General features: G+C 38.9%; 1 protein-coding gene across 1 annotated transcript; it reads right to left on the reverse strand.

Annotated features, from left to right (window-relative positions):
- Positions 1 to 3,917: 3,917 nt before the first annotated feature.
- Positions 3,918 to 20,271, reverse strand: LOC306819199 (uncharacterized protein). The gene is made up of 6 exons (XM_079336851.1): positions 20,137 to 20,271; positions 17,336 to 17,632; positions 13,537 to 13,830; positions 13,350 to 13,457; positions 6,988 to 7,049; positions 3,918 to 4,525 (listed from the first exon to the last, which is right to left on the reverse strand). The coding sequence occupies exons 1-6, from the start codon at positions 20,171 to 20,173 to the stop codon at positions 4,385 to 4,387; spliced, it is 939 nt and encodes a 312-aa protein (XP_079192977.1). The 5' UTR covers positions 20,174 to 20,271; the 3' UTR covers positions 3,918 to 4,384.
- Positions 20,272 to 21,893: the final 1,622 nt, after the last annotated feature.

Here is a 21,893-nt window from a genome sequence, read left to right on the forward strand (position 1 = left end):
GTGCACCTGCAGAAACCAAGCCGGTGAGAACTGATGTTGCGGCTGGAAAACAAACTGAAACTTCCCCACTTTTTAAAGTGTGTATGGTTTGTCTGGGCCTGCTGTGTTTCCTCCTTCTGACCACGGCCATCGGAGTCGGCGTTCTCTGTGAGTTTTTCAAGAGACAAAAGCTGAAGTGGAGAGCAGAAGAAGGAAGAGAAAGTTTAGATCAAGCAGTCATGGCTTTTACAGTTATAATGTTCTGCTATTTTTCCTCTCCACTTAGATAATCAGCTGTCCAGAGACCTGGCCAATCACACAGCAGGGAAACACGAGCTCCTGGTCCAGTACCAGAACCTGACTGATGAAAGAGACCAGTTACGAATGAGTTTCAAGCATGCAAAACTTGAGCTAAGCAACCTGACGAAGACTGTTGGTGAGGATAAACGATTATGAACCTATGTATCAAATACAGAGATAGTATGTTTCAGACATTTAAATTTAAATAAAACTGAGAAAAAGTAATGCCGTTCTTCTCAGTAAACCACAGAATTAATTAAATGAAAACCTTTTGTTGTTTATTGCTTAAACACTGATTGATTGTTCCATGGCACACATAGAAGCAATTATTCTCTGTGTTGATTTAATTATCAATTGATTTCATTGATCCCATCAACCATGTTTTGTTTACCTGCCTAAATGTTGGGTGGGTTAATGACTAAGGTTAAAAAAATCCTTAGCTGTTCACCTGGCACAATCATAATGTGGAAACATTATTCATTTCCCCCCTGAATGCTGGTTATGACTACAGTAAAGTTTTAAAGTTAAAATGAATGGCATTACCTTCTGCTTCCTCTTACCTTTGAGATCACTCTTTAGCTGCACTTTAAAGTTAAACGGTAAACTAAATAACCATTTTACATTTGTGAATGTGTGTTGTCTCATTGAACATTTGAGCAAGCTTCCACAAGCTCAATGCTAAATGAAGCCAAGGCCACTAGCATGGATGTGTACTCTAACCAAAGTCTAACATGCTAACATTACTGAACAAAGATGACCATCATAACCAGCTTATCATCTTCAGTGTGAGCTTGTCAGCATGCTAAAATAAGCTAACTATTGATGGGGGACCATATTTTAAATATAGCATGCCCACATGTATTGGCATATGGTACCATTTGATCATTAGTACAACTTTCGATACCAAAATCATGTCTCCCAAGACCGAATAAAACTTTATTTGAAAAATATGTTATTAATATAAACTTGCACCAGTAAATGCAAAACACAAAGATTGCATTGGTGTAATGGAAAAAAATCATTTATTACCAGATCGGTGACCTACACTGGTCAGGTGGTAGACAAAATCCCGAATTTCCCCATTGGGGATCAATAAAGTAATATCCTAAAAGGTGCCCTCCTGAGCAACCACTTTAAGTTGATCGCCTATGACAATTCCCTCACTGAATATAGCCGCAACAGTGCTACTTCAATCCTGTAGCCACTTTGTGTTTGCTTTTTTAAACATGACTTTCTTTGCTGGCGTTTCCATTGTGGAATACTGAAAATGGAAACTTGCAGTGAATTCAAAACGCAGCATATCCGATGCATCTACCCCTCTTCCTGCATACATACTAAGCAACAGCCAGAGTACCAAGATCAATTGACACATGGACAGACAAATCAGTATTGAACTTTGATTTGAGGGTCATGACAGATGTTTTCCCACATCAGTCAGTTGGTGCAACAACAGCTTTGGAAAATATATTAATTGACTTATAGGCTACAGGAATATCAGTGATGAAGGAAGACGAGTTGTTTTGGTACTGTATTCAGAAGTTGACCACTGTGTCTGTCCTCAGGTAAGTGCCCTGATGGATGGAAGAGATTTGGTTGCAGTTGTTACCTCTCTTTAACATCAGCTATGTCATGGTCGAACAGTAGACGGACATGTCAAGACCACGGGGCAGACCTGGTGTTTATAAACAGCAAGAGAGAGATGGTGAGGATCTATTTCCAGAATTTATTTTACTTTTTTATTTTAAAAAATTTATGAATTTATGAAGTGCAATTTTTTTTTCTCCCACCTGAAGATGTTTCTGAATGAGTTTAAAGCACATTCCAAGTTTTGGATTGGTTTAAGTCAGTCATACAACCAATTTGGAGGGAGCTGGAAGTGGGCTGATGGATCATCACTTAAAACTGCGTAAGTTATTTAAGAGATTCAAACCTTTGAAAAGTATAATTCATGCAAATTCATAGCATATGACACACCATCATAGTCAAATGATAAAAAACATGCACACTGTTTTATGAATAAAGATCATCACTCATATTTAGCATTATTCATATCAGTGCTATCTTTTGGTTTGTATCCTGGTGAAGTATAACATTGCAGAAACAAGTAAATGATATAATACATTTAGAGTAGTATCAGATACATTCTTATATGATTTGGAATCATGATGATTAAATTATTAACACTTTCTCTCTTCCTCCGCTTTGAATTTATACTATTTTTGTTGTAGGTACTGGCATGATGGATATCCGGAAATAAGCTACAATAGGCGAACACAGTTTCAGAGATGTGCAGCTTTCAACAGCTTTGCAGGTGGTTTCTATATGTGGGTTATTAAATCATGGACTAGTGAGTCCTGTACCCAATCCCTACCATCAGTTTGTAAGAAGGAGGCTGACATGTCTGTTATGTCCTGGTAAATTCACTAGAAATTATATCAAAGAACGGTTTCATTCCTGTAAATTTATCCTGACAGTGCTGCTTCTGTCGATGATTCAGTGATGGTTCCCAATGAAAACTAGTTCACTTGATTTAGGGCATTTATTCTCTCTCTTTTTTTATTCTATGTTCTTCTGTTCAAATCACTTTGGTCTCCTCATCCTCACCATGCTTGTATTCTGATTTAGCCACCAGAGAGTGCCAAAGTTACAATTTTACAGATCCAGATTAAACTTTGTGCAATATCATATCCTTCTTTTGTTCAGTCAATTGCTCATACATGTTGGCGTGGTTTTCAAATGTAAATGCAAGAGGAGACTTAGATCTGGATGTAAAGTAAAAGTAATGTATTGATTGTAATGAAACTTTTATAGAATATCTTAAATATTTATGTACGGTACCTTTTTTTCACCTGTGCTTTACTGTTGTTGTTTTTCCTTATGTATATGAAACATGCTTTGGGTTGCAATAAAAAGGTTGGAAAAAATGTTCAGAATAAAAAATCATCAACAAAAAAGGTCAAAAGAAAATTGAGCTTGGGTGAATATAGGCATGGAGTATCAGTTAAAATAAACTCACATATTCACAATGCTGCCTTTGTCTACTGTCTTCCTCTTCCTGTTTCTGTTAAAGGGAACCTGTTTTTTTTAACAGCACCTCATTTATCACACCTGTCCTTTGTTATAAGTCAATAACTGACATTGTGGTGATAAGGTGGCAAGAGTAAAGTTAGCTTTGTATTTTTGCATATGAACTGTACTGTACTGTGCTGTGCTGAACTACAGGCCCTCATATCCATGGTTTTCTTGCTCCATTATAACCCTAATGAAGGAGACCATGTCAAATGTTCCCTCAAAGCTTGTTTCCTACATGATCAGAAAACCCAGAGTTTCAATGAGCACACAGCTTGTGACAAATCCCAAACAGGGAAATACTGTCATATATTTACAAACTCAGAGCAAACAATGACTCTAGAAATATTGACACACAACAGCTGCATTTGCCAAATGCAGGAAGAACAAGTCTTATTCTGTCCTTAATATGCTGTGTGTATGTTTTACACCTATCAACAGATATCTAACAGGCTTCAAGAGAAGTCAAAGGCTGGAGTATAGTCAAATGTTCTTTACTGTTGTCACCATTGTTTTTGGTTTATAAACCAGAAATGATATAAACAAAGCATGCACGACTTATTACTTGCTATAAAAACATTTCATCTTTATTACACATTTAACAAAGGCAGCGACAACGTTTTTCTTAAAATTGCCAATGTTCAAGGAAAATCTATAAATGTCTTTAGATAATTTACAAAAAGATAACTGGCACACTGTTGCTTAAAAAAACTGTACTGGTATAAATACAACAATGTTATTTTAATCAGAATGAAGAGGGTTAATCATTTCTGGCTTGTAGATGTAGTCTTGGTGATTGAATGTGGTTCTTCATAAGCCATAGCACTAAAAGCACTTTGAGATGTGTGGAAGATTTTATAGCACTTTAATTCAAAGCAATATGAAAACATTGAAATGTTAATGACAAATTCATTTAGCAAAAACAAGCATAAAATCTGAATATTGAACATACACTGGGTAATTACCTTGAATTTAAGAAGCTGCTTGATATCAAAATAATGATAGCATACTTCTGTTTCTGGAATCATTAAGCTGCTCATACATGTGGGAAGTTTGTCTGGTCATAAACATGATCATCTGTTTCAAGAGGAGACAAGCGATGCTGACCAAGCTTGTAGTACACTGATCTTAAGCTGTGGTGTTCATCAGGTGACGAAGAGTCTGGTACATTTCTTCCCTGGAATAACAAAAACAATAATGTGAGCAAGGTCATGAAGAATAAGAAGAACATTTCTTCTGCTTGAAGCTCAGATATCTGATCCATCTTTAGCTGTTGTTCCAGTGGAGAGGCTTAAAAGTACAGACTGCATCTAAGAAGTGAACGTAGCAAAAGTCTGATAATTATTTGCCTTAGCTTCTATTGATATTGAACAATTCCAATTAAATGATAAATCATCTTCATTCATTTTTTATGCTGTAACTGTACAAATGGATTTCATGAAAGCAATTACTATTACTCCCAATATTAATAATGCAATCAATGTGTGTTCTGTCTTTTGATGATGATAGTCTCAGGGAGCTTTCTGTTTTTTTTCTCTGCTTCTTCCTGCCACATGCTCTTTATCTCACGTCCTGCATTACTGCTTAAATAAACACTGGCCCATTTCCTCTCACTCCCAGTTGTCCGGTTTGCTCAACCCATAGTTTCCGTCATTAGAGCTGAGAACAGCCTGCTCTACTTAGCCTTTCTGAATCAATAGCTCAACAAGCAAACGTTGTGTCCTTGCCTGACTCTTTTTGATTGTTCTGCCAGTTTAATCTTATGCTATTGAAGTTAACTAACTGTCTGTCTTGACTTGTTTCAGGCCTGTACATTTAGTTTAGTTTATTAGTTTGTTCGAATCAGGGATATTGTACAACAAAATATTAGTCTCAGAATAGATGCTGTGTATCAGATTTGGCTAACTAGCTAATTTCCATCTGTTGTCCCTGGGCAGGTGATGGCAAGAGTAAAATTCAAATCAACCAGTCATGTGCAGACACAAACACACATTCATGCATAAAAACAAGACAGAAAAATATAGAGATGTTAAAACATGATGTACACGTTTCCCTGAGATGTAATCATTAATACTGACAAGACTGGTTACTTCAAATCCATGTTTTGACTTTGTGGGTGAAAGTGCAGAGGTTTGTGCAAAGTCTTTAATGGATTTAAAGGAAAATACAGATCGTGCTAAAGCTGAGCCACGTTTAGGAATACTGCATCTCCATTTGAGGCAGACCTAGAAGATCTGGTTATCTGCTCAGAGTGACGTTTCACAAAGCTCTTCAGGGGTGGGGAGCAGCATCCTGGATTATCTTAAACACTAAGCTGACATCAAAAAAAAAATTACATTTTCAAAACTTAGAATTTATGAAGTACATCACAATGATGATACTTTTTTTATGAGGCCAAAAATAATTTTCTTACAACCATGCTGCAAATTAAGAAAATCATCCACTTCCACAATTCATGCAGAGATGAATGATAAACAGCTAACAATTACTTAGACAATGGAAAGTCTATAAACAAAAAGCAAAAAAAATGAGAACACTGGCTTACAAAGGATCATCTCATTTCACACAGTGCTTCCTGTTACATATTTATTTTTAAATTTGCTTTTACGTTTTTTGATGTTTGGATGTATTTTATTTTACCAAACTTAATGAACAGCACTTTGGTCGACCTTGGCTGTTATAAATGTGTTATTTAAATAAAGTTGACTTGACATCTTTTGTTATGACATTATGAAGTGTTGCTGGTTAAAAAATGTCTTGATTGTCGCATATCTGAGTCATACTACATACAGCATGACAGATATGTAGACACTATTTGCAAACAGCCAGCTTCCACTGAAGAGGATAAAGATAAACACATTACAACAATGTTTGGCGTCACATGCAAAGAGTCAGTGTGTCCTGCAGACATGGTATATTTACTTTGTGGGAGGTTGACTCAAACAGACATTTTAATGTTAACGTTGCTGTGCATCTAAACATTTATGACACCTTTGTTCACACAAAGGTGGGTATTTTAAGGTTATTTAAGGTCACAGAAAATGTGTAATTTTTAAAACTCCTTACAGGGTAAATTCTATGTAGAATTTCTGTTTGAGGTGTTTATGTGAAGACGGGGAAAAAGAGTTTTGTAAAGTCACCGTACTGTGTGCCAGTATCTCCTCCATTCGCATCTTTGTCTGATGCTGTTACTTTTGTTGACATGAGTTTAGTGCAAAAGTGGACATTACTAAATTAGTGCTGGAGTAAAAGATGCTAACTGGACTGATTTTGCTCTCACACTATGTTGACGAGCCGAGAAGCCTGAAAGGATGGAGGTCACTGTTGCTTCATACAACTTCATACCAACGATACAAACGATACCACCAACACTGGTGGTTTTGGAAGAGACCCAGTTGGACTTCGGGTTGGTGGGCAAACTTTGAAGAGGAAATCGTCATTTCAGGGGAATGGCGGAAAATGTTCTTCTATCAAGCACATCATTCTCGACTTAGAATTGTTATTTAAACCGTAACAATACGTCTTCAAGTGGATCAAGATGTTTTTAAGAACTTAACGTTCTTGGATGATTTTTTTTCTTCAACAGAGGTGAAAAACCTCAGTTAAAAAAAGAACTTCCAACTACGTGTTTGTACTAACCTGGCTGCATCTGTCTTCGTTTATATGGATATCTGAGTACACCACGTCAGCGTCTATATTCACTGAACATACAGAAAAACAAACAGAGATGTGAGGTGACATTTTCATCTTGAATAAAAGATTAAAAACCGTTTGCAGATGTTCAAACACAAATCAGGTCTTTATGTTATCATAATTTTCTTTTTTAGGAGTCAATAAGCAATGCATTCATAAAGAGTATTTTCTTTTTGTGCTCCTAAAATACAAAATACAGCACAAGCTGAGACCTTAGTAATACAGGAAAACACATACAACCGGAAATTCCCGTCTTGTAAATCCAGTCTTGTAAACAAAACGTTTTTTGTTCCTTTCTGTCTGTACATGAGGTAAACTTTCTCTAAGAGTGTTTATCTCTTTGGTAGCACTGAGCAGATCCTGACTTTTAAAACTATTGTATGCATAGTATTGAGGGAAAACTTCCATGTTGAAGTCTGTTATACACTGTTCAAAAAAATAAAGGGAACACTTAAATCAACACATGTAATTCCAAGTCACACTTCTGTGAAATCAAACCATCCACATAGGAAGCAATACTGATTGACAATCAATTTCACAGGCTGTTGTGCAAATAGAATAGACAACAGGTGGAAATTATAGGCAATTAGCAAGACACCCCCAATCAAGGAGTGGTTCTTCAGGTGGTGACCCGAGACCACTTCTCACTTCCGATGCTTTCAGGCTGATATTTTGGTCACTTTTGAATGCTGGCGGTGCTGTCACTCTCGTGGTAGCATGAGACGGAGTCTACAACTGACACAGGTGGCTCAGGTAGTGCAGCTCATCCAGGATGACACATCAATGTGGCAGGAAGGTTTGCTGTCTGTCAGCGTAGTGTCCAGAGCCTGGAGGCGCTACCAGGAGACAGGCCAATACATCAGGAGACGTGGAGGAGGCTGTAGGAGGGCAACAATCCAGCAGCAGGCCCCTACCTCTTCCTTTGTGCAAGGAGGAACAGGAGGAGCACAGCCAGAGCCCTGCAAAATGACCTCCAGCAGGCCACACATGTGCATGTGTCTGCTCAAACTGTCAGAAACAGACTCCATGAGGGTGGTATGAGGGCCCGACGTCCACAAGTGGGGGTTATGCTTACAGCCCAACACCATGCAAGACGTTTGGCATTTGCCAGAGAACACCAAGATTGGCAAATTCACCACTGGCGCCCTGTGCTCTTCACAGATGAAAGCAGGGTCACACTGAGCACATGTGACAGACATAACAGAGTCTGGAGACACAGTGGAGAACGTTCTGCTGCCTGCAACATCCTCCAGATGATCAGTTTGGCGGTGGGTCAGTAATGGTGTGGGGTGGCCTGACTGCCATTAGGTACTGAGATGAGATCCTTAGACCCCTTGTGAGACCATATGCTGGTGTGGTTGGTCCTGGGTTCCTCCTAATGCAAGACAATGCTAGACCTCATGTGGCTGGAGTGTGTCAGCAGTTCCTGCAAGATGAAGGCATTGATGCTATGGACTGGCCCACCCGTTGCCCAGACCTTAGTCCAATTGAGCACATCTGGGACATCATGTCTCGCTCCATCCACCAACGCCACAATGCACCACAGACTGTCCAGGAGTTGGCAGATGCTTTAGTTCAGGTCTGAGAGGAGATCCCTCAGGAGACCATCCGCCACCTCATCAGGAGCATGACCAGGTGTTGTAGGGAGGTCATACAGGCACGTGGAGGCCACACGCACTACTGAGCCTCATACTGACTTGTTTTAAGGACATTAGATCAAAGTTGGATCTGCCTGTTTGTTTTGTTTTCCCTGTCTGTCTACTCCCTCTGTGTCTCCCCTTGCCCCTTAATTGGTGATTGGTTTCAGGTTGGCTCACAGGTTTTTGCACTCCAATCAGCACACTATTTAAGCCGGCTCCTTCCACGCTGCTGGCGCCAGATTATTGTTCTTCCCTCATGGGTTTGTACTCGCCGTGTCACTACCAGTTCTCTAGTGACTCTGTGAATGCTTGTTTTTGATTGTTGTGTTTTTGACCTCTCGTGTTTTTTCTCTCTCTCGTTAGTTACCCAAGCCTGCCCTTCCTGCAACCTCGTCTTCCCCGTCATCTCGTTCGTCTATTTCTGGCTCAACTTCACGCGTGTTTTTGGACTCTGGGTTTTGAGATCACTTTCGAGTCACCTTATATTTCATGTAGCACAGTCTAGTCACATTATATTTCATGTAGCACAGTCTAGTCACATTATATTTCATGTAGCACAGTCTAGTCACATTATATACATCTCATCATCATTTACCGCTGAAAAATGCCAAACCTTCTTATCATTCCTCCAATCAAAAATCAACACCATCTACAGTAACCTCAACATCTCCAGGATCCCTCCCATCTCCCAACCTGCATTCCCCCCTGCTTCACCACCTGCCTCACCGCCCACCACTACCCATCACCTGACCCATTTCTCTCCATTACTGCCAGCACAACTTACAACCATTATGACCGGATTAAAAACCTCCACCTGCACCCTGGACCCCATACCCTCCAAACTCATCAAGGACTGCCTCCATGTCATCTCCCCACTCATCATCGATATCATAAACTCCTCCCTCTGCACAGGCTCTGTTCCCCAAACCCTCAAACTGGCTGCCATCACACCCATCATCAAAAAACCCGGTCTTGATCATGAAAACCCAAACAACTTCCGCCCCATCTCCAACCTCCCCTTCCTGTCAAAAATTCTAGAACGCGCTGTCGCCACACAACTCACAACCCACCTCACCTCCAATAACCTTTTTGAATCATTCCAGTCTGGTCCGTTCCAAACACAGCACTGAGACAGCTCTTTTAAAAGTCACCAACGACCTCCTCCTTGCAGCCGACTCCGGACACCTCACCATCCTCATCCTCCTTGACCTGAGTGGTTGATGGTGCTTTCGACACCATCAACCACTCCATCCTGCTCTCCCGTCTGGAATCCTGTCTTCACATCACCGGCACAGCACTCTCCTGGTTTCACTCCTACCTCACTGACAGACAACAGTTCATTAATATCAACAACTGCACCTCCCCCACCGCTCCCCTGTCACAAGGTGTCCCCCAGGGGTCGGTGCTTGGTCCCCTCCTCTTCATTCTTTACCTCCTCCCCCTTGGCCAGATCATCCGTCAACATAACCTTCAGTTTCACTGCTACGCCGATGACATCCAACTATACATCTCCTCCAAAGCCATCTCCAACACCACCCACTCCACACTCAGCAACTGCCTCACCGAAATTAAATCATGGATGCAAGCAAACTATCTTCAACTCAACAGCGATAAATCAGACATAATCATCATTGACCCCACATCCCGCACCAAAGCCAGTCACAACTTCTCCCTCACCTTTGATAACTGCACTCTGTCCCCCTCTCCACACACCCGCAACCTAGGAATCATCTTTGACAATAACTTAAGATTCGACCTCCACATCAAACACATCACCAGGACCGCCTTCTTCCACCTCAAAAACATTGCCCGCCTCCGCCCCTCACTCACCTTCCCTGCTGCAGAAACCCTCATCCATGCATTCATCACATCCAGACTAGATTACTGCAACAGCATCCTCCATGGTTTACCATCCAAACTCCTCAATAAACTGCAATACATCCAGAACTCAGCCGCACCAGAGACCACATCACCCCCGTCCTCCGTGACCTGCACTGGCTCCCCATCACTCACCGCATACAGTTTAAAATCATCCTCCTCACACACAAAGCACTAAATAACCTGGCCCCACCTTACCTCACTGACCTGCTTCACCACCACACCCCCTCCCATGACCTCCGCTCATCTAAAGGAAACATCCTCTCCCCACCTACACGGACCAAGCACCGAACCTGGGGAGACAGAGCCTTCTCCATCGCTGCCCCCTCCCTCTGGAACTCACTCCCCAAACCCATCCGTTCCTGCACACACCTCCCAACTTTCAAATCCATGCTCAAAACTCACCTCTTTAAACTAGCTTTTAATACTTAACTTCTTCTTTCCCCTCTTTTCTTTCTGTTTCTCTGTCTTTTAATGTTTTTTACTGATTTTACTGTTTTTAACTGTATACTGTTTTTACATGTAAAGTGCCTTTGAACCCTTGTAAAAGCGCTTACAAATAAAATGTATTATTATTATTATTATTATTATTATTATATTTCATGTAGCACAGTCTAGTCACATTATATTTCATGTAGTACATTTATTCACCGTTGTCACTCGCTGTTTAATAAATTGTTTGTATCTTCTGTCTCTGAGTCATGTGTCTGGTTCCAAATTCATTCTGAACTGTAACAGGTTGAGCTGAATCAGCTCTTATAAACAGCAGGAGAGCTTTTAGCTCAATCTATTTGTCTAAAGTGACTTATTCTTTTAGGTTTATCAGTTTGATTAAATAATTTATGTGAGTCCATTTTTAACTCAATTTTTTGTGTAATTGATGTTTCCCTTGGTTAAAAGATTACACCAAGTGTGTTGAGTTTGATCATTTCACTTGTATAAGTTATTTTTGTTAGAATTTCTTAAAGCATTGAAACTGACTGGTTGAATTATATACCATGTTGTCTTTGCATAAACAAAAAAAAAGTCACTTTACTTGTTTAAGAGGAAACTATTCACCTTCATAACGTGCTTTGAATCCTGCTGTCACCACCTTTAATTCTGTTGCCTCACAGTCTTTATTTAGTGTCTCCAAGCTTTAGATTCCTCATTTGCAATTAAAACGTGTTAACATTTTTTTAACCTCCTCATCTTTAATTTTCTTTCTTAAAGCTGCATGGTGTTTGATTTACCTTCTCAGCTTCAGGAATTTATATTCTACGCATTTGTCTTTGGTTTTGTTTTGTTTTTTGGGGCTTTCTGTGCCTTTATTAGAGGGATAAGACAGGAGCCACAGGCTGGGGTTGAGCCCCACGTTGAGGACTATAGCCTCCATACATAGGAACACGTGCACTAACCACTGCGCTACCAGTACGCCCCGTCTTTTTTGTTTTGTCCTTATTTTTTTTAATTGTACTCTCGACATCATTGTAAATGAGGGCCTGCCCTCAATGATTCCTCGATAATAGAACAGGTAAATCAATGAATATTCAAATGTAACGCTAGTATATTTTATTAAAATGTTAAGCACACATGGAATCAAACAAGATTATGTGTGAATTAATGCTTGTTGGCCCCGAACAACATTCAAAACCTGTTTTTCAGCCTGTTACTTCCTATGTGATAAATATTTGGAGAGTATCCTGTTTGATACTGGGAACCAGGAAACCACCCAGCAGCTGCCTCTGTTTACTTTGTAATCAGGAAATAAATTACAGTGTTGTATGTTTACACATTCAAACCATGAACTCAATTTCAGTTTAACTGACAGGATCCCGTAGAGCAAATGTGTGACCTTATTTTTTAAACTACAAAAAGTTTGAGACCTTTAACTTCTGTTTGTTTTCTTATTTCTTTAATAAAAGCAGACCTCTAGCTGCCGCGAGCTTGTACTAGGAAAATGTAGAGCAATTACAGCATTTATTACAGCAGCAAACAGAAAATGTATTTTTTCAATTCCTGTCTTTATCCACAGTTATTATATAATCATATCTACTTTTACTCCAGTGTCTTGCGACTACTCCTCAGCTTCATCCTAAATATTCAAGATTAGTTCAATGTGCCTCAATCCAGTCCACACAAATGCATGGGTCCTTGTTGTGTAGGAAATGGTCAATTGGTCATTGGCCAAAGAGGAGTGCTGCTGTGAGCAGCTTTTATTAGCTTAACTGTAAATTCAAATTCTGTGGTTAAAATTTATCCTTTTTTTCATTCAAGCTGAACATTTTCAGATACAGACACAATTCAGTTAGTGTCCACACAGTCCATTACTTTCACCAAAAGGTGTACCGGACTGATTACAGATTTTTTTTTTTACAGATTCACCCTAAAAAGGACATAGGACATGTTGAAAACTTCATGTTATTTATAGGGGTCCACTTTGTTGGACATTATTGTGGCCTTGCAGCCAATCAGAATCAGAAAAACACTTAGATAATGGTATGATATCTCTAAAATTAATGATAAGTCCTTTATTTTTATTTTTTTTATTTGTATAGCGTCAATTCATAACAGGTGTTATCTCGAGACACTTTACAAAAAGCAGGTAAAGGACCTTACTCTTTGTCTGTTCCCATTAACAAAAGAGCAGGTAACAAGACCATGCTCATCATTATGTTTACAAAAAGCAGGTAAAGGACCTTACTTAAGTCCTGACAAGCTTACTAAGAATCTCACAAAATGTATAGAACAAACTGCATGCATTTAATTCCCACATGTTTCTAGACAAAGATAATGGAAACGTAAACCTACCTTGTGTTTCTGTGGTTGACTTCTTTGGTTTGAGGAAAAACCTCCATCTGATGAACAGGGCAACGAGTATAACAATCCCGACAAACACCACAGGAATTATAATCGTTGCTGGCAACACAAAAAAAAGATCATTAATAAAAAGTACAACAGGAGACAGTTATTATGTGGGAGTTAAAATAAGTCTTACAATGTCTTGTGTCACTCTGGCTGCTTGTGTCGTCAATCTCCCCGCAGATGTTCGTAACATCGACATGGAGACTCTTCTTTTCAGCAGGGTTTTCTGCCACACATCTATAAGATGATCTGAAATCATGTCTGTTTATAGTGTGAGACAGTGAGAGAGCCGAGCTGCTCTGGTTTATTATGTCCTCGTCTTTGTACCACAGTAGAGTCGTCTCTTCAGTCTTATTCACCCAACACAGCAAGGAGCAGCTGTCTGCGCTCACGTTTAGAGCTTTCACTGAAGGAGCTGCTACAGACTCTGGAGTAGAAAATAATGGAGAGTTAAATAAAAAACTATTAATTAACATTTAGACATAAATTATATGAGTCAACAGAATAACATGTTCTGGAGGATTTAGCGAGAAGAGGGAAATAGGACGACAGTGTCAATGTTGAAATTCTTTAGAATGCAGACGCTGTGAATGTTCAGTCACAGTTTAATCATGACATTTCTTTTAAACTGTTATTGAAGCAAGATACAAAATCAATGCATACTATTTATTTTTCTGTCCTTTAAACATGTTAACACATCTTTTATTGTGCCGATGTCTCCTCCTAACTGCAGCCTGCAGTGCGTAACACTGGGCTCTTGGATTAGAACGTTCCTTTCAAAGGTGTTAAATTCAGACACCGTCACAACCACCGCAAATTTTGCCTGGCATGTTAAATCACATTGCGTGTACTAACTTAACTTCTTTTAACATTTTGCACGCTGAGGCAGAAACGCCTCGTTTTGCATATTCATTAAGGCAAATACTATTTGGACAATACGTGTTGTTTTGCTTATATGAAAGACCCAATCCTTACTGCACGCTGTTAGTAGATCAGATAGCACATTTTTTGCTGGTGGTATCAAGTTTGCACACGTTTTAATACACGCAAACGTTTAGTAAATCAGGCCCTAAGACAGTAGTATCAATTGGCAGGGGGAATTTCCATAAACAGCCATAAATGGAACTTTCACACTTGACGAAACCTCCTTTTATATTTTCCATAGGAAGTCAGATTTAACTAAAATGAGAACGCAGCAGGTAATTCTCAGGAAAATTGCTCAGCGTGCAATACATGAATGGGTTTGAGAACAGCGCACAACGCCAACCGCACCCTATCTGAAAGCCTCTTAAGAGCAGGACACTAAGGCTTTGTTCAGACTGCTGTCCAAATCAGATTTTTCCCTAAATCAGATCAGAATCCAATCTAACTGACTGACTGCCCACACTAGAAATTGCAAGTGAACAGACCCGATCTGCCTGTCCGTATGTACATGGTCTGATCCACACTGATTTCTATGGTAATATTTTACACCCAGGAAACACAACAGCAAAATGAATGAAAAAGAAGTGTGTTTCTGACTTGAACAATCTTGTGGAGCTGCGGTGCAAACTTTTCTTTTCAGGCAAGAAAGTGTCAGAAATGGAGAAGATTGATGAGCTGGGCTGCATTTCGTACTGCGATTGCTGCCTGAATGAAGCATGGCGTGTGGTGCCAGCAAGCCAGCGTTACATAACCCTAACCCAATCATATGCACATTTGACGATGCATTGTGGCTGGCCAACTTTATAGAGTGCGAGAGCAGACATTCCCCATTGTTTGTGAAATGCTGCCCGTCAAGACACAGTTAGGACAGGCAGTGTCTGTGGAGAGACGCGTTGGTGTTGTGCTGTGGTGGTTTGCCACTGGATCAGGATTTCGCACTTTGGTGCTTCTCTTTGGAGTTGGAAAGTCTACAGTGTGAGGAATTGTGCACAAAGTGCACACTGCTTTAACCTCCCTAAAGCATGAATACATCAAATTCCCACCGGACATCATCTGGAAGAGGTTGTCTGTGGATTTAGATTGCGGTGGGGTTTTCCACAGTGCGGGGGTTGCATTGATGGGACCCACATCCCCGATATCGCACTCTCTGACAATCACACCGACTATTTTAACAGGAAAGGATGGCACTTGGTAATTTTTTAAGCCATCTCAGACTATCTGTACAGGTTAATACACTTTAACACTTTTAATAACCAAGTCAACATAAATGCAAGTATAACATAGTTTTTATAACAAATCAATGCAATTTGTAATAGTTTATGCCCCAACCCCAAATTGATCCACTATAGGAAATTGTGATCAATATGATGAAAAAATTGTTTTTCCACCTCTGTTTTCCCACCACACTTTTTTTTAAAGCAATGCCAAGTTCAATAGTTAAGATGACACATGAACATGTTGGATGTATCTAATTTCATAGTATTGCCTCAGATTTCTGATGTGGTGAAACAGCATCACGTGATTCTCAAATTACAAAGCAGAGAGCTTCAAGAATCATCATTTTATTTGAATTGTCTAAACAAAATTGTCCACCAGTTAATTAATGAGCCTACCTGAATTAATCATCAATCCCAAACTCTACTTGACTGGATGCTGGTCTCACACCCTCATGGAATTCTAACATCTGGAGTGTTGTCAGACTGTTTAGTGATCATTTATTAATTTACTGTTTATGGAAAATCAGGCTACCGAAAAAGCTCCTCCAAAGCTTATAGAAGTCTGTCAGTATAAAAAACTGAATTCAGACCTATTCATCAGTGACGTAGTTGACGTTAAATGGGAAAGATACCAATTAATACCTACTGTTCAAGATGCCTGTGACTTTTTTCATTCTGAGTTTTCAAATGTTTTTGACAAACTTGCTCCTTGGAATGCTGTAAGGTAATCACCTCCCTTAGATCAACCCTGAATTAATGTTCATTTCGTCAGAGAGATAAAGCTTGGTTTCAATTTCAATGACTCGAAACTCAAAAGAATATATATACATATATATAGAATATATATAGAACATATATACATCAAGTACAGATTTACCAGAAATACAACCTCTCTTCAGTCTGACTTCAATAGATTACAAAATTGACTTTTATCTAATAAATTGCTTCTCAATAAATCCAAGTTACATATTATGCTGTTTGTTTGTTTATTTTGGATCCCCCATATTCTGTCCTGTGCTACCCAATGCCATTTTAGTCACCACTTGGTTGATATATATATATATATATGTTTTTCTCAGTGAGTTGCAGCTTGTTGTTTGTTTGTTTGTGTATTTTTACATGTTTTTGTCTTGTTTTTGTCTTGTTGTCTTGTATTTTTCTATTTATTTCTTTTAATTTCTTCTGTTCGTTTGTCTTTTGAATTGTTGTCAATTCTTCATAATTTTTTGTTGTTGTCATGTTGTAAATTGTCATGTTAGGAACCCCTTGAAAACGAGATGGTACATCTGAAGGGGCTTATCTTTACAAATAAAATACAAAATCAAAAATATCCAGTATCTCTATTTGGAAACTCCAACAGCTAGTTGTGCAGTACCACACAGACCTACAGAGAGTTCATGCCTTCAAAAGTGTCTTGATGCAAACACTTAGTGAGATGACTTGGCAGTTATGGCATCCTCCTGCTGCTAGTCTCAGTATTTTTTTACTTTTTAGTTATGATACACATTTCACTTTTGGACAAACTAATATTTAAACGCTATACTTTATGTATTTACATGATATGCTGACTGAGCTGCTTGGTGTCTGCACTGATTGTATGTCAACTCTTCTGTTCAGGTAGCAGAAAAAAATCCTTGTTTTAAAAATGGATTTTGCCTTCAACAAACAGCAGATATCTGACTATAGCCTTTTGAATTCTGCTTTGAAGAAGTTGAGGTTTACGTTTACAGAGCTAACCCCGGGGGCTAGGATGCTAACAAATGCATTTTACCACCAATAAAATGTACTTACCATATACAGTGAGTTTATGCTTTTTAAAAAAAACATTTCCTTTTTTAGAATCAGTACTATAACAACCAGAGTCATTCCGCTTTAGTCCGCTGATTGTAAAAAGACCAGTTTTGTTGTTCCATAAAAGTCTGTCCTTGTAGGTTTCCCCCCATACATCTATTTTTTTGTCCTTCACATAAGCAATGTTCTTTCCTTCGAATATAAGAAATCCATCCGCCACAGGATCAGGAAAAGTGATGGATCCTCCCTTAATGCCCGACTGGTTCTTCACCTCCTCAGCAGCAGATGACACGATCACTGTAAAATATATAAAAGAGATGCAACAGTTAGTGATGTATGAAGGGGATCCACTGGCTATTTTTACATCATCAGAGTTCAACAATATCCATCACAAACATAGACATAGATTCACTTGGCAAATCAGTACTTCAGGCTACAGGAGACAGAAACATGACTTTTGCTTGGATGATTCGTCTCCCCCCTTTTGGTTGAAAGGTCAAATCACCCCCTGATTCAAAAGGTACACCACTGATGAAATGTCCCAAGATTTACATTGTTCCCACGTCTGAGATACAGCGCTCACCCCACTCTCAACATCAAGGCAAACCTCATGTGTATCACCACCCATCAGCAAAATGGACAGTTTTCCATCATGTTTACTTCATCTTCCTCTTGCACTACTCACCACTGCACTATTTTCTTATTTAGTCTTGTACATATTAGCATTTAATTATTTGTCCTTATTTTTAATTATTAATTTATGTTTACAATGTACAGAGAGCGTACAGTCTAGTTAAATTGTCTTTGTTTGTTAAACATACCTGGCCAAGAAAGCTGATTATAATTCTAATTCTGAAAAGTCTCTGATGACTCAAAATACTGTTTTGAGTCATCAGTAATTGTTCCATTACATTTACATGTATGAACATTTACATTGCATTACATTATTATGGGATGTAATGATTGCTTCCAGTTATACTGTCTCCACAGTGTCAGTTTTATGGCATACATTTTGAACCTCATTTAATTTATAAAAGGTCAAGTTTGAACAGCTTGCCTTGCACAGTACTGTGTACTGTAAACAGTTCAAGTTTATATGATAACAGTTGGATGGGAAAAACCCAGTGATAGATGATACAGGGGTAAAAGACACTTATACACTTTGTATTTGTATGGACGAGACACAAAAATTGATCAAACTTAAGAGCCAGAAAACATGAAATGATGGTAATCAGCTCTTATTGATTTCTGTTTTTACCTATATTTTATTCTTAATTATTTATACATTCTTGTAACAATTAAATGAAGACAAGTAAACAGGACGGGGCTCTGACACAGTGATATTAGTTTTGAATCATGTCAGAGAACAGTGACTGATTTTGTTTATCTAAATCAAATTAAATGATAAGGATAAGAACACATACTATTACAATGTGGACAACATTACCAACTAATTATAGTCCAATAAAGCACTTATTAATACAGAATACATCAACGTTTAACAATTAAAAACATCTCGAGGTGTATTGGCTCTTCCTTGGCCATCATTTTGCACATTTGGTTGCATCACTTAACTATTTTTAAATAGTTTTTACTGTCCGTTTCTGAAATCATTATTTGACTTCTGTTTGGTTGAAGTTTGCACCGAAATCTATACATTTTGACATACTGCTTTTACTGAGGCAAAAACCCCAATATTTCCGTATGTCGTTTGTCCAAAACATAAAAAGGAGCTAATGTAAATATTACTGTATCTGATTGAAACAATAGGCAGTCCTTGCACTTTTTAATAGCTTTTTTTTTTCTTTTCTTTTGTAGTTTTGGGCCAATGTGTTGTAGCCATGTAAAAAAGTAGCTTGCATTTCAAGTTTCTGATTTTCACTTAAAATGTACATGTAGGGATATTAGTATTTTAACATGCTTTTTTGAGTTAGACTTAATCTGTTTATAAGAATATTATACACAAAATACTAATGCCTCCACCCCCTTAAACCCCACACAGGACTGCCTCACTGGAATGTTAGTTGAATTAGTTAGTTTTTTAGTTACTTGCTTTTATTGTCTCGCTTTGGACACATTTGCTTGTTAAAGTCTAAAGTCAAAGTCTTTGGAGACAAGAGACTGTCACATTGCACAACACAGAAATCTGTATACATGTAACATAAACTTTCTAACAGCACAGAACACATGCATCACCTCATTTGCACTTTTTGCACACAGTCTCGAATGTGCAATACTAAACAATTACACATGCAATATATAAGTTAGAATCAGAATCAGTTTCATTGGCCAGATATGTTTAACACACAAGGAATTTAACATTGGTAGAAGGTAGTGATCTTTTCTATTTAATTTACTCTGAGATTCAGTTTATACCCATTTATGTCTGCACCTTGTTTTTATGTAAATACTTATGTAAATGCAGCTGGGTTTTTTTTATCCTGCATTATGACGAGCCTACTGCGACACAATTGTGCATGTAACTTGTGATGGTTATATATAATGTTCACATGATAGAAGCACTTGGACATCTCTTTGTCATTCAGTGTTTAAATAACATTTCTGCTCATCTACATCTTTCAGCAATTTTCTCCACTGTGTGAGAAACTTTTTATCATCTAAAAAGAACTCCTCACTACTCCTGTTAGTTTTTTCACCATACTCTTAACAGTTAGGACGCATCATGAATGACTTTTACATAACCATTATTTAGTCTTAATTTTCAAGGGAAATTCTAAGCGTTCTAATTTTAGACATTTGCGCAGACTTAAATACATGCATCACTTACTGCGTTAACTTACATAAAAAGAGGAAGATGATCGTCATCTGCAACTCCATTACAGTAACATGAAGACATACATCTTGTGTGTGTCAAAGTGGTTTCAAATCTTTCCGTAAGCTGATCACTGAAGACTGAACAACATTCAAGTCAGAGAGAGAGCAAGGGCGGGACGGAGAGCGGCAGGGAGGGGGGAGGGGGAGAGCATATTTCATTTGCAATATAAAAAAAGGCCAAATAGGTTGTTTTCTGCTTGTTTTGGCAACCCCTGTTGATGAGTTTATCTATACTTTATATTATATTGTCTGTTACATACAAATAAGTACTTTAGTCTTAAACTGGGAGTGCTTGAAGTGTATCAAAAACTCCTCACAGTAGAATTAATGAAATATGACGCCATTGTTGCTCCCCCGACCTGGCCTAAGGGGTGCCAGGGAGGAGAGTTTCAATAAATCCTGTATATGAATACAAAAAGGCAACGAAGTTTAGCTGCGTTCAGCTCGGCTGCAGGATTTATTCTGCCTCTTTTGGGTATAATGCCCCTTGCAAGCGCTATGCGCCCTCTAGTGACCTGAGCTAGTGTCACAATAACATATGAATCCAGTGCACTTAAATATGGCTTAAAACACCTGTTTTAGACAACAAACTTTTTTACTGGTCTGAATACGTTTAACATTTATGCCATCACAGATCTTGTGATCCATTCTTTTAACCTTTTTTTTTTCTACACCTTCAATTTAAACTCAACACCATACTTTCTTCAATGAATTATATACACGTTTTTAACCCTTTACACTCTCCCCGACCTTATTAAATGTCTCCTGACATTTGTCTATAGACAGGAAAATGTAATTGAGTCTACAAAATGTCAATGTGCCTGAATAAAGCAGTCATCGTAGTACGGATGTTGAAGTGCAAAGTATGAAATAGGAACAGCATTAAGGTGTCCTGTGACAGGAAAGCTTGGCAGTAGTGAGTTTACCCCTGTGTTCCACTGTTGATACGATGGATGTCCCAGTGTGCCCTAAGTGAACACCTCTCTTGGTCTGTGTACCTGCTGGGATCTCCTCACTGTCTCTGGCTCTCCTGGGTGTTCCTCATCTTCCCCCATTACGTCATGTTGCAGTGTCTCTCCTTGTAGTGCGTCATGCTGGACTTCCTCCCGGGTAACATCCTCAAGAACTCCATCCTGTGCTGGTGTTGGAGTCTCCCCGATATCCTGGATGTTGGATTCATCTCTGGCAGAAGGGCGAAACTCACAGGCTTTGGCACTTAGATTGTGATTATTCTTAGAATGGTGCACTATGTGATTGTCGTCTTTCTGTTGAGTTGTAACTAACCTGTAGAATGGGATCTGTTGGTACATATACTCCTCATCAGAGCTGTCCATGTTGTCATCTTGAGCATCGTTAACAGTCTGTTTCTGTTTCTTAACTGTTTTCTTTCCTTTCTGACTTTGTGCAGTAAGTGTTTCTTCCAGGGGAAGTTCATTGAATGGCAGGAGTAGGTTTCTGTGGAGCACTCAAAGTCTTTTTGGTCCCTTTTCAGGTTGTTCTTTATAAACTGGTCCCATTGTCAACTCTTTCTACCACACGGTGTACAACTTGCTCCCAGTAAGCTCTCAACTTGCCAGGTCCTCCTCTCTCTGAAAGATTTTTTACAAGCACTCTGTCGCCTGGATGAAGCACCACACCTCTGACTGCCTTGTCATACTGCCTCTTGCCTCTTGCTGAAGATGTTTCACTGTTCTTTGCTGCGATGTCATGTGCAGAACGCATC

Source organism: Symphodus melops (assembly GCF_947650265.1).
Source record: "Symphodus melops genome assembly, chromosome: 2".
NCBI classification, from domain to species: Eukaryota; Metazoa; Chordata; class Actinopteri; order Labriformes; family Labridae; genus Symphodus; species Symphodus melops.

Coding starts and splice junctions, on each gene's coding strand:
- LOC306819199 (XM_079336851.1), bottom strand. CDS start 20,173: ATGGAGTTGCAGATGACGATCATCTTCCTCTTTTTAT. Junction 7,050..13,349: donor GTCAACCACAGAAACACAAG/GTAGGTTTACGT, acceptor CTGTATGTTCAG/TGAATATAGACGCTGACGTG. Junction 4,526..6,987: donor ACGAAGACAGATGCAGCCAG/GTTAGTACAAAC, acceptor TTGTTATTCCAG/GGAAGAAATGTACCAGACTC.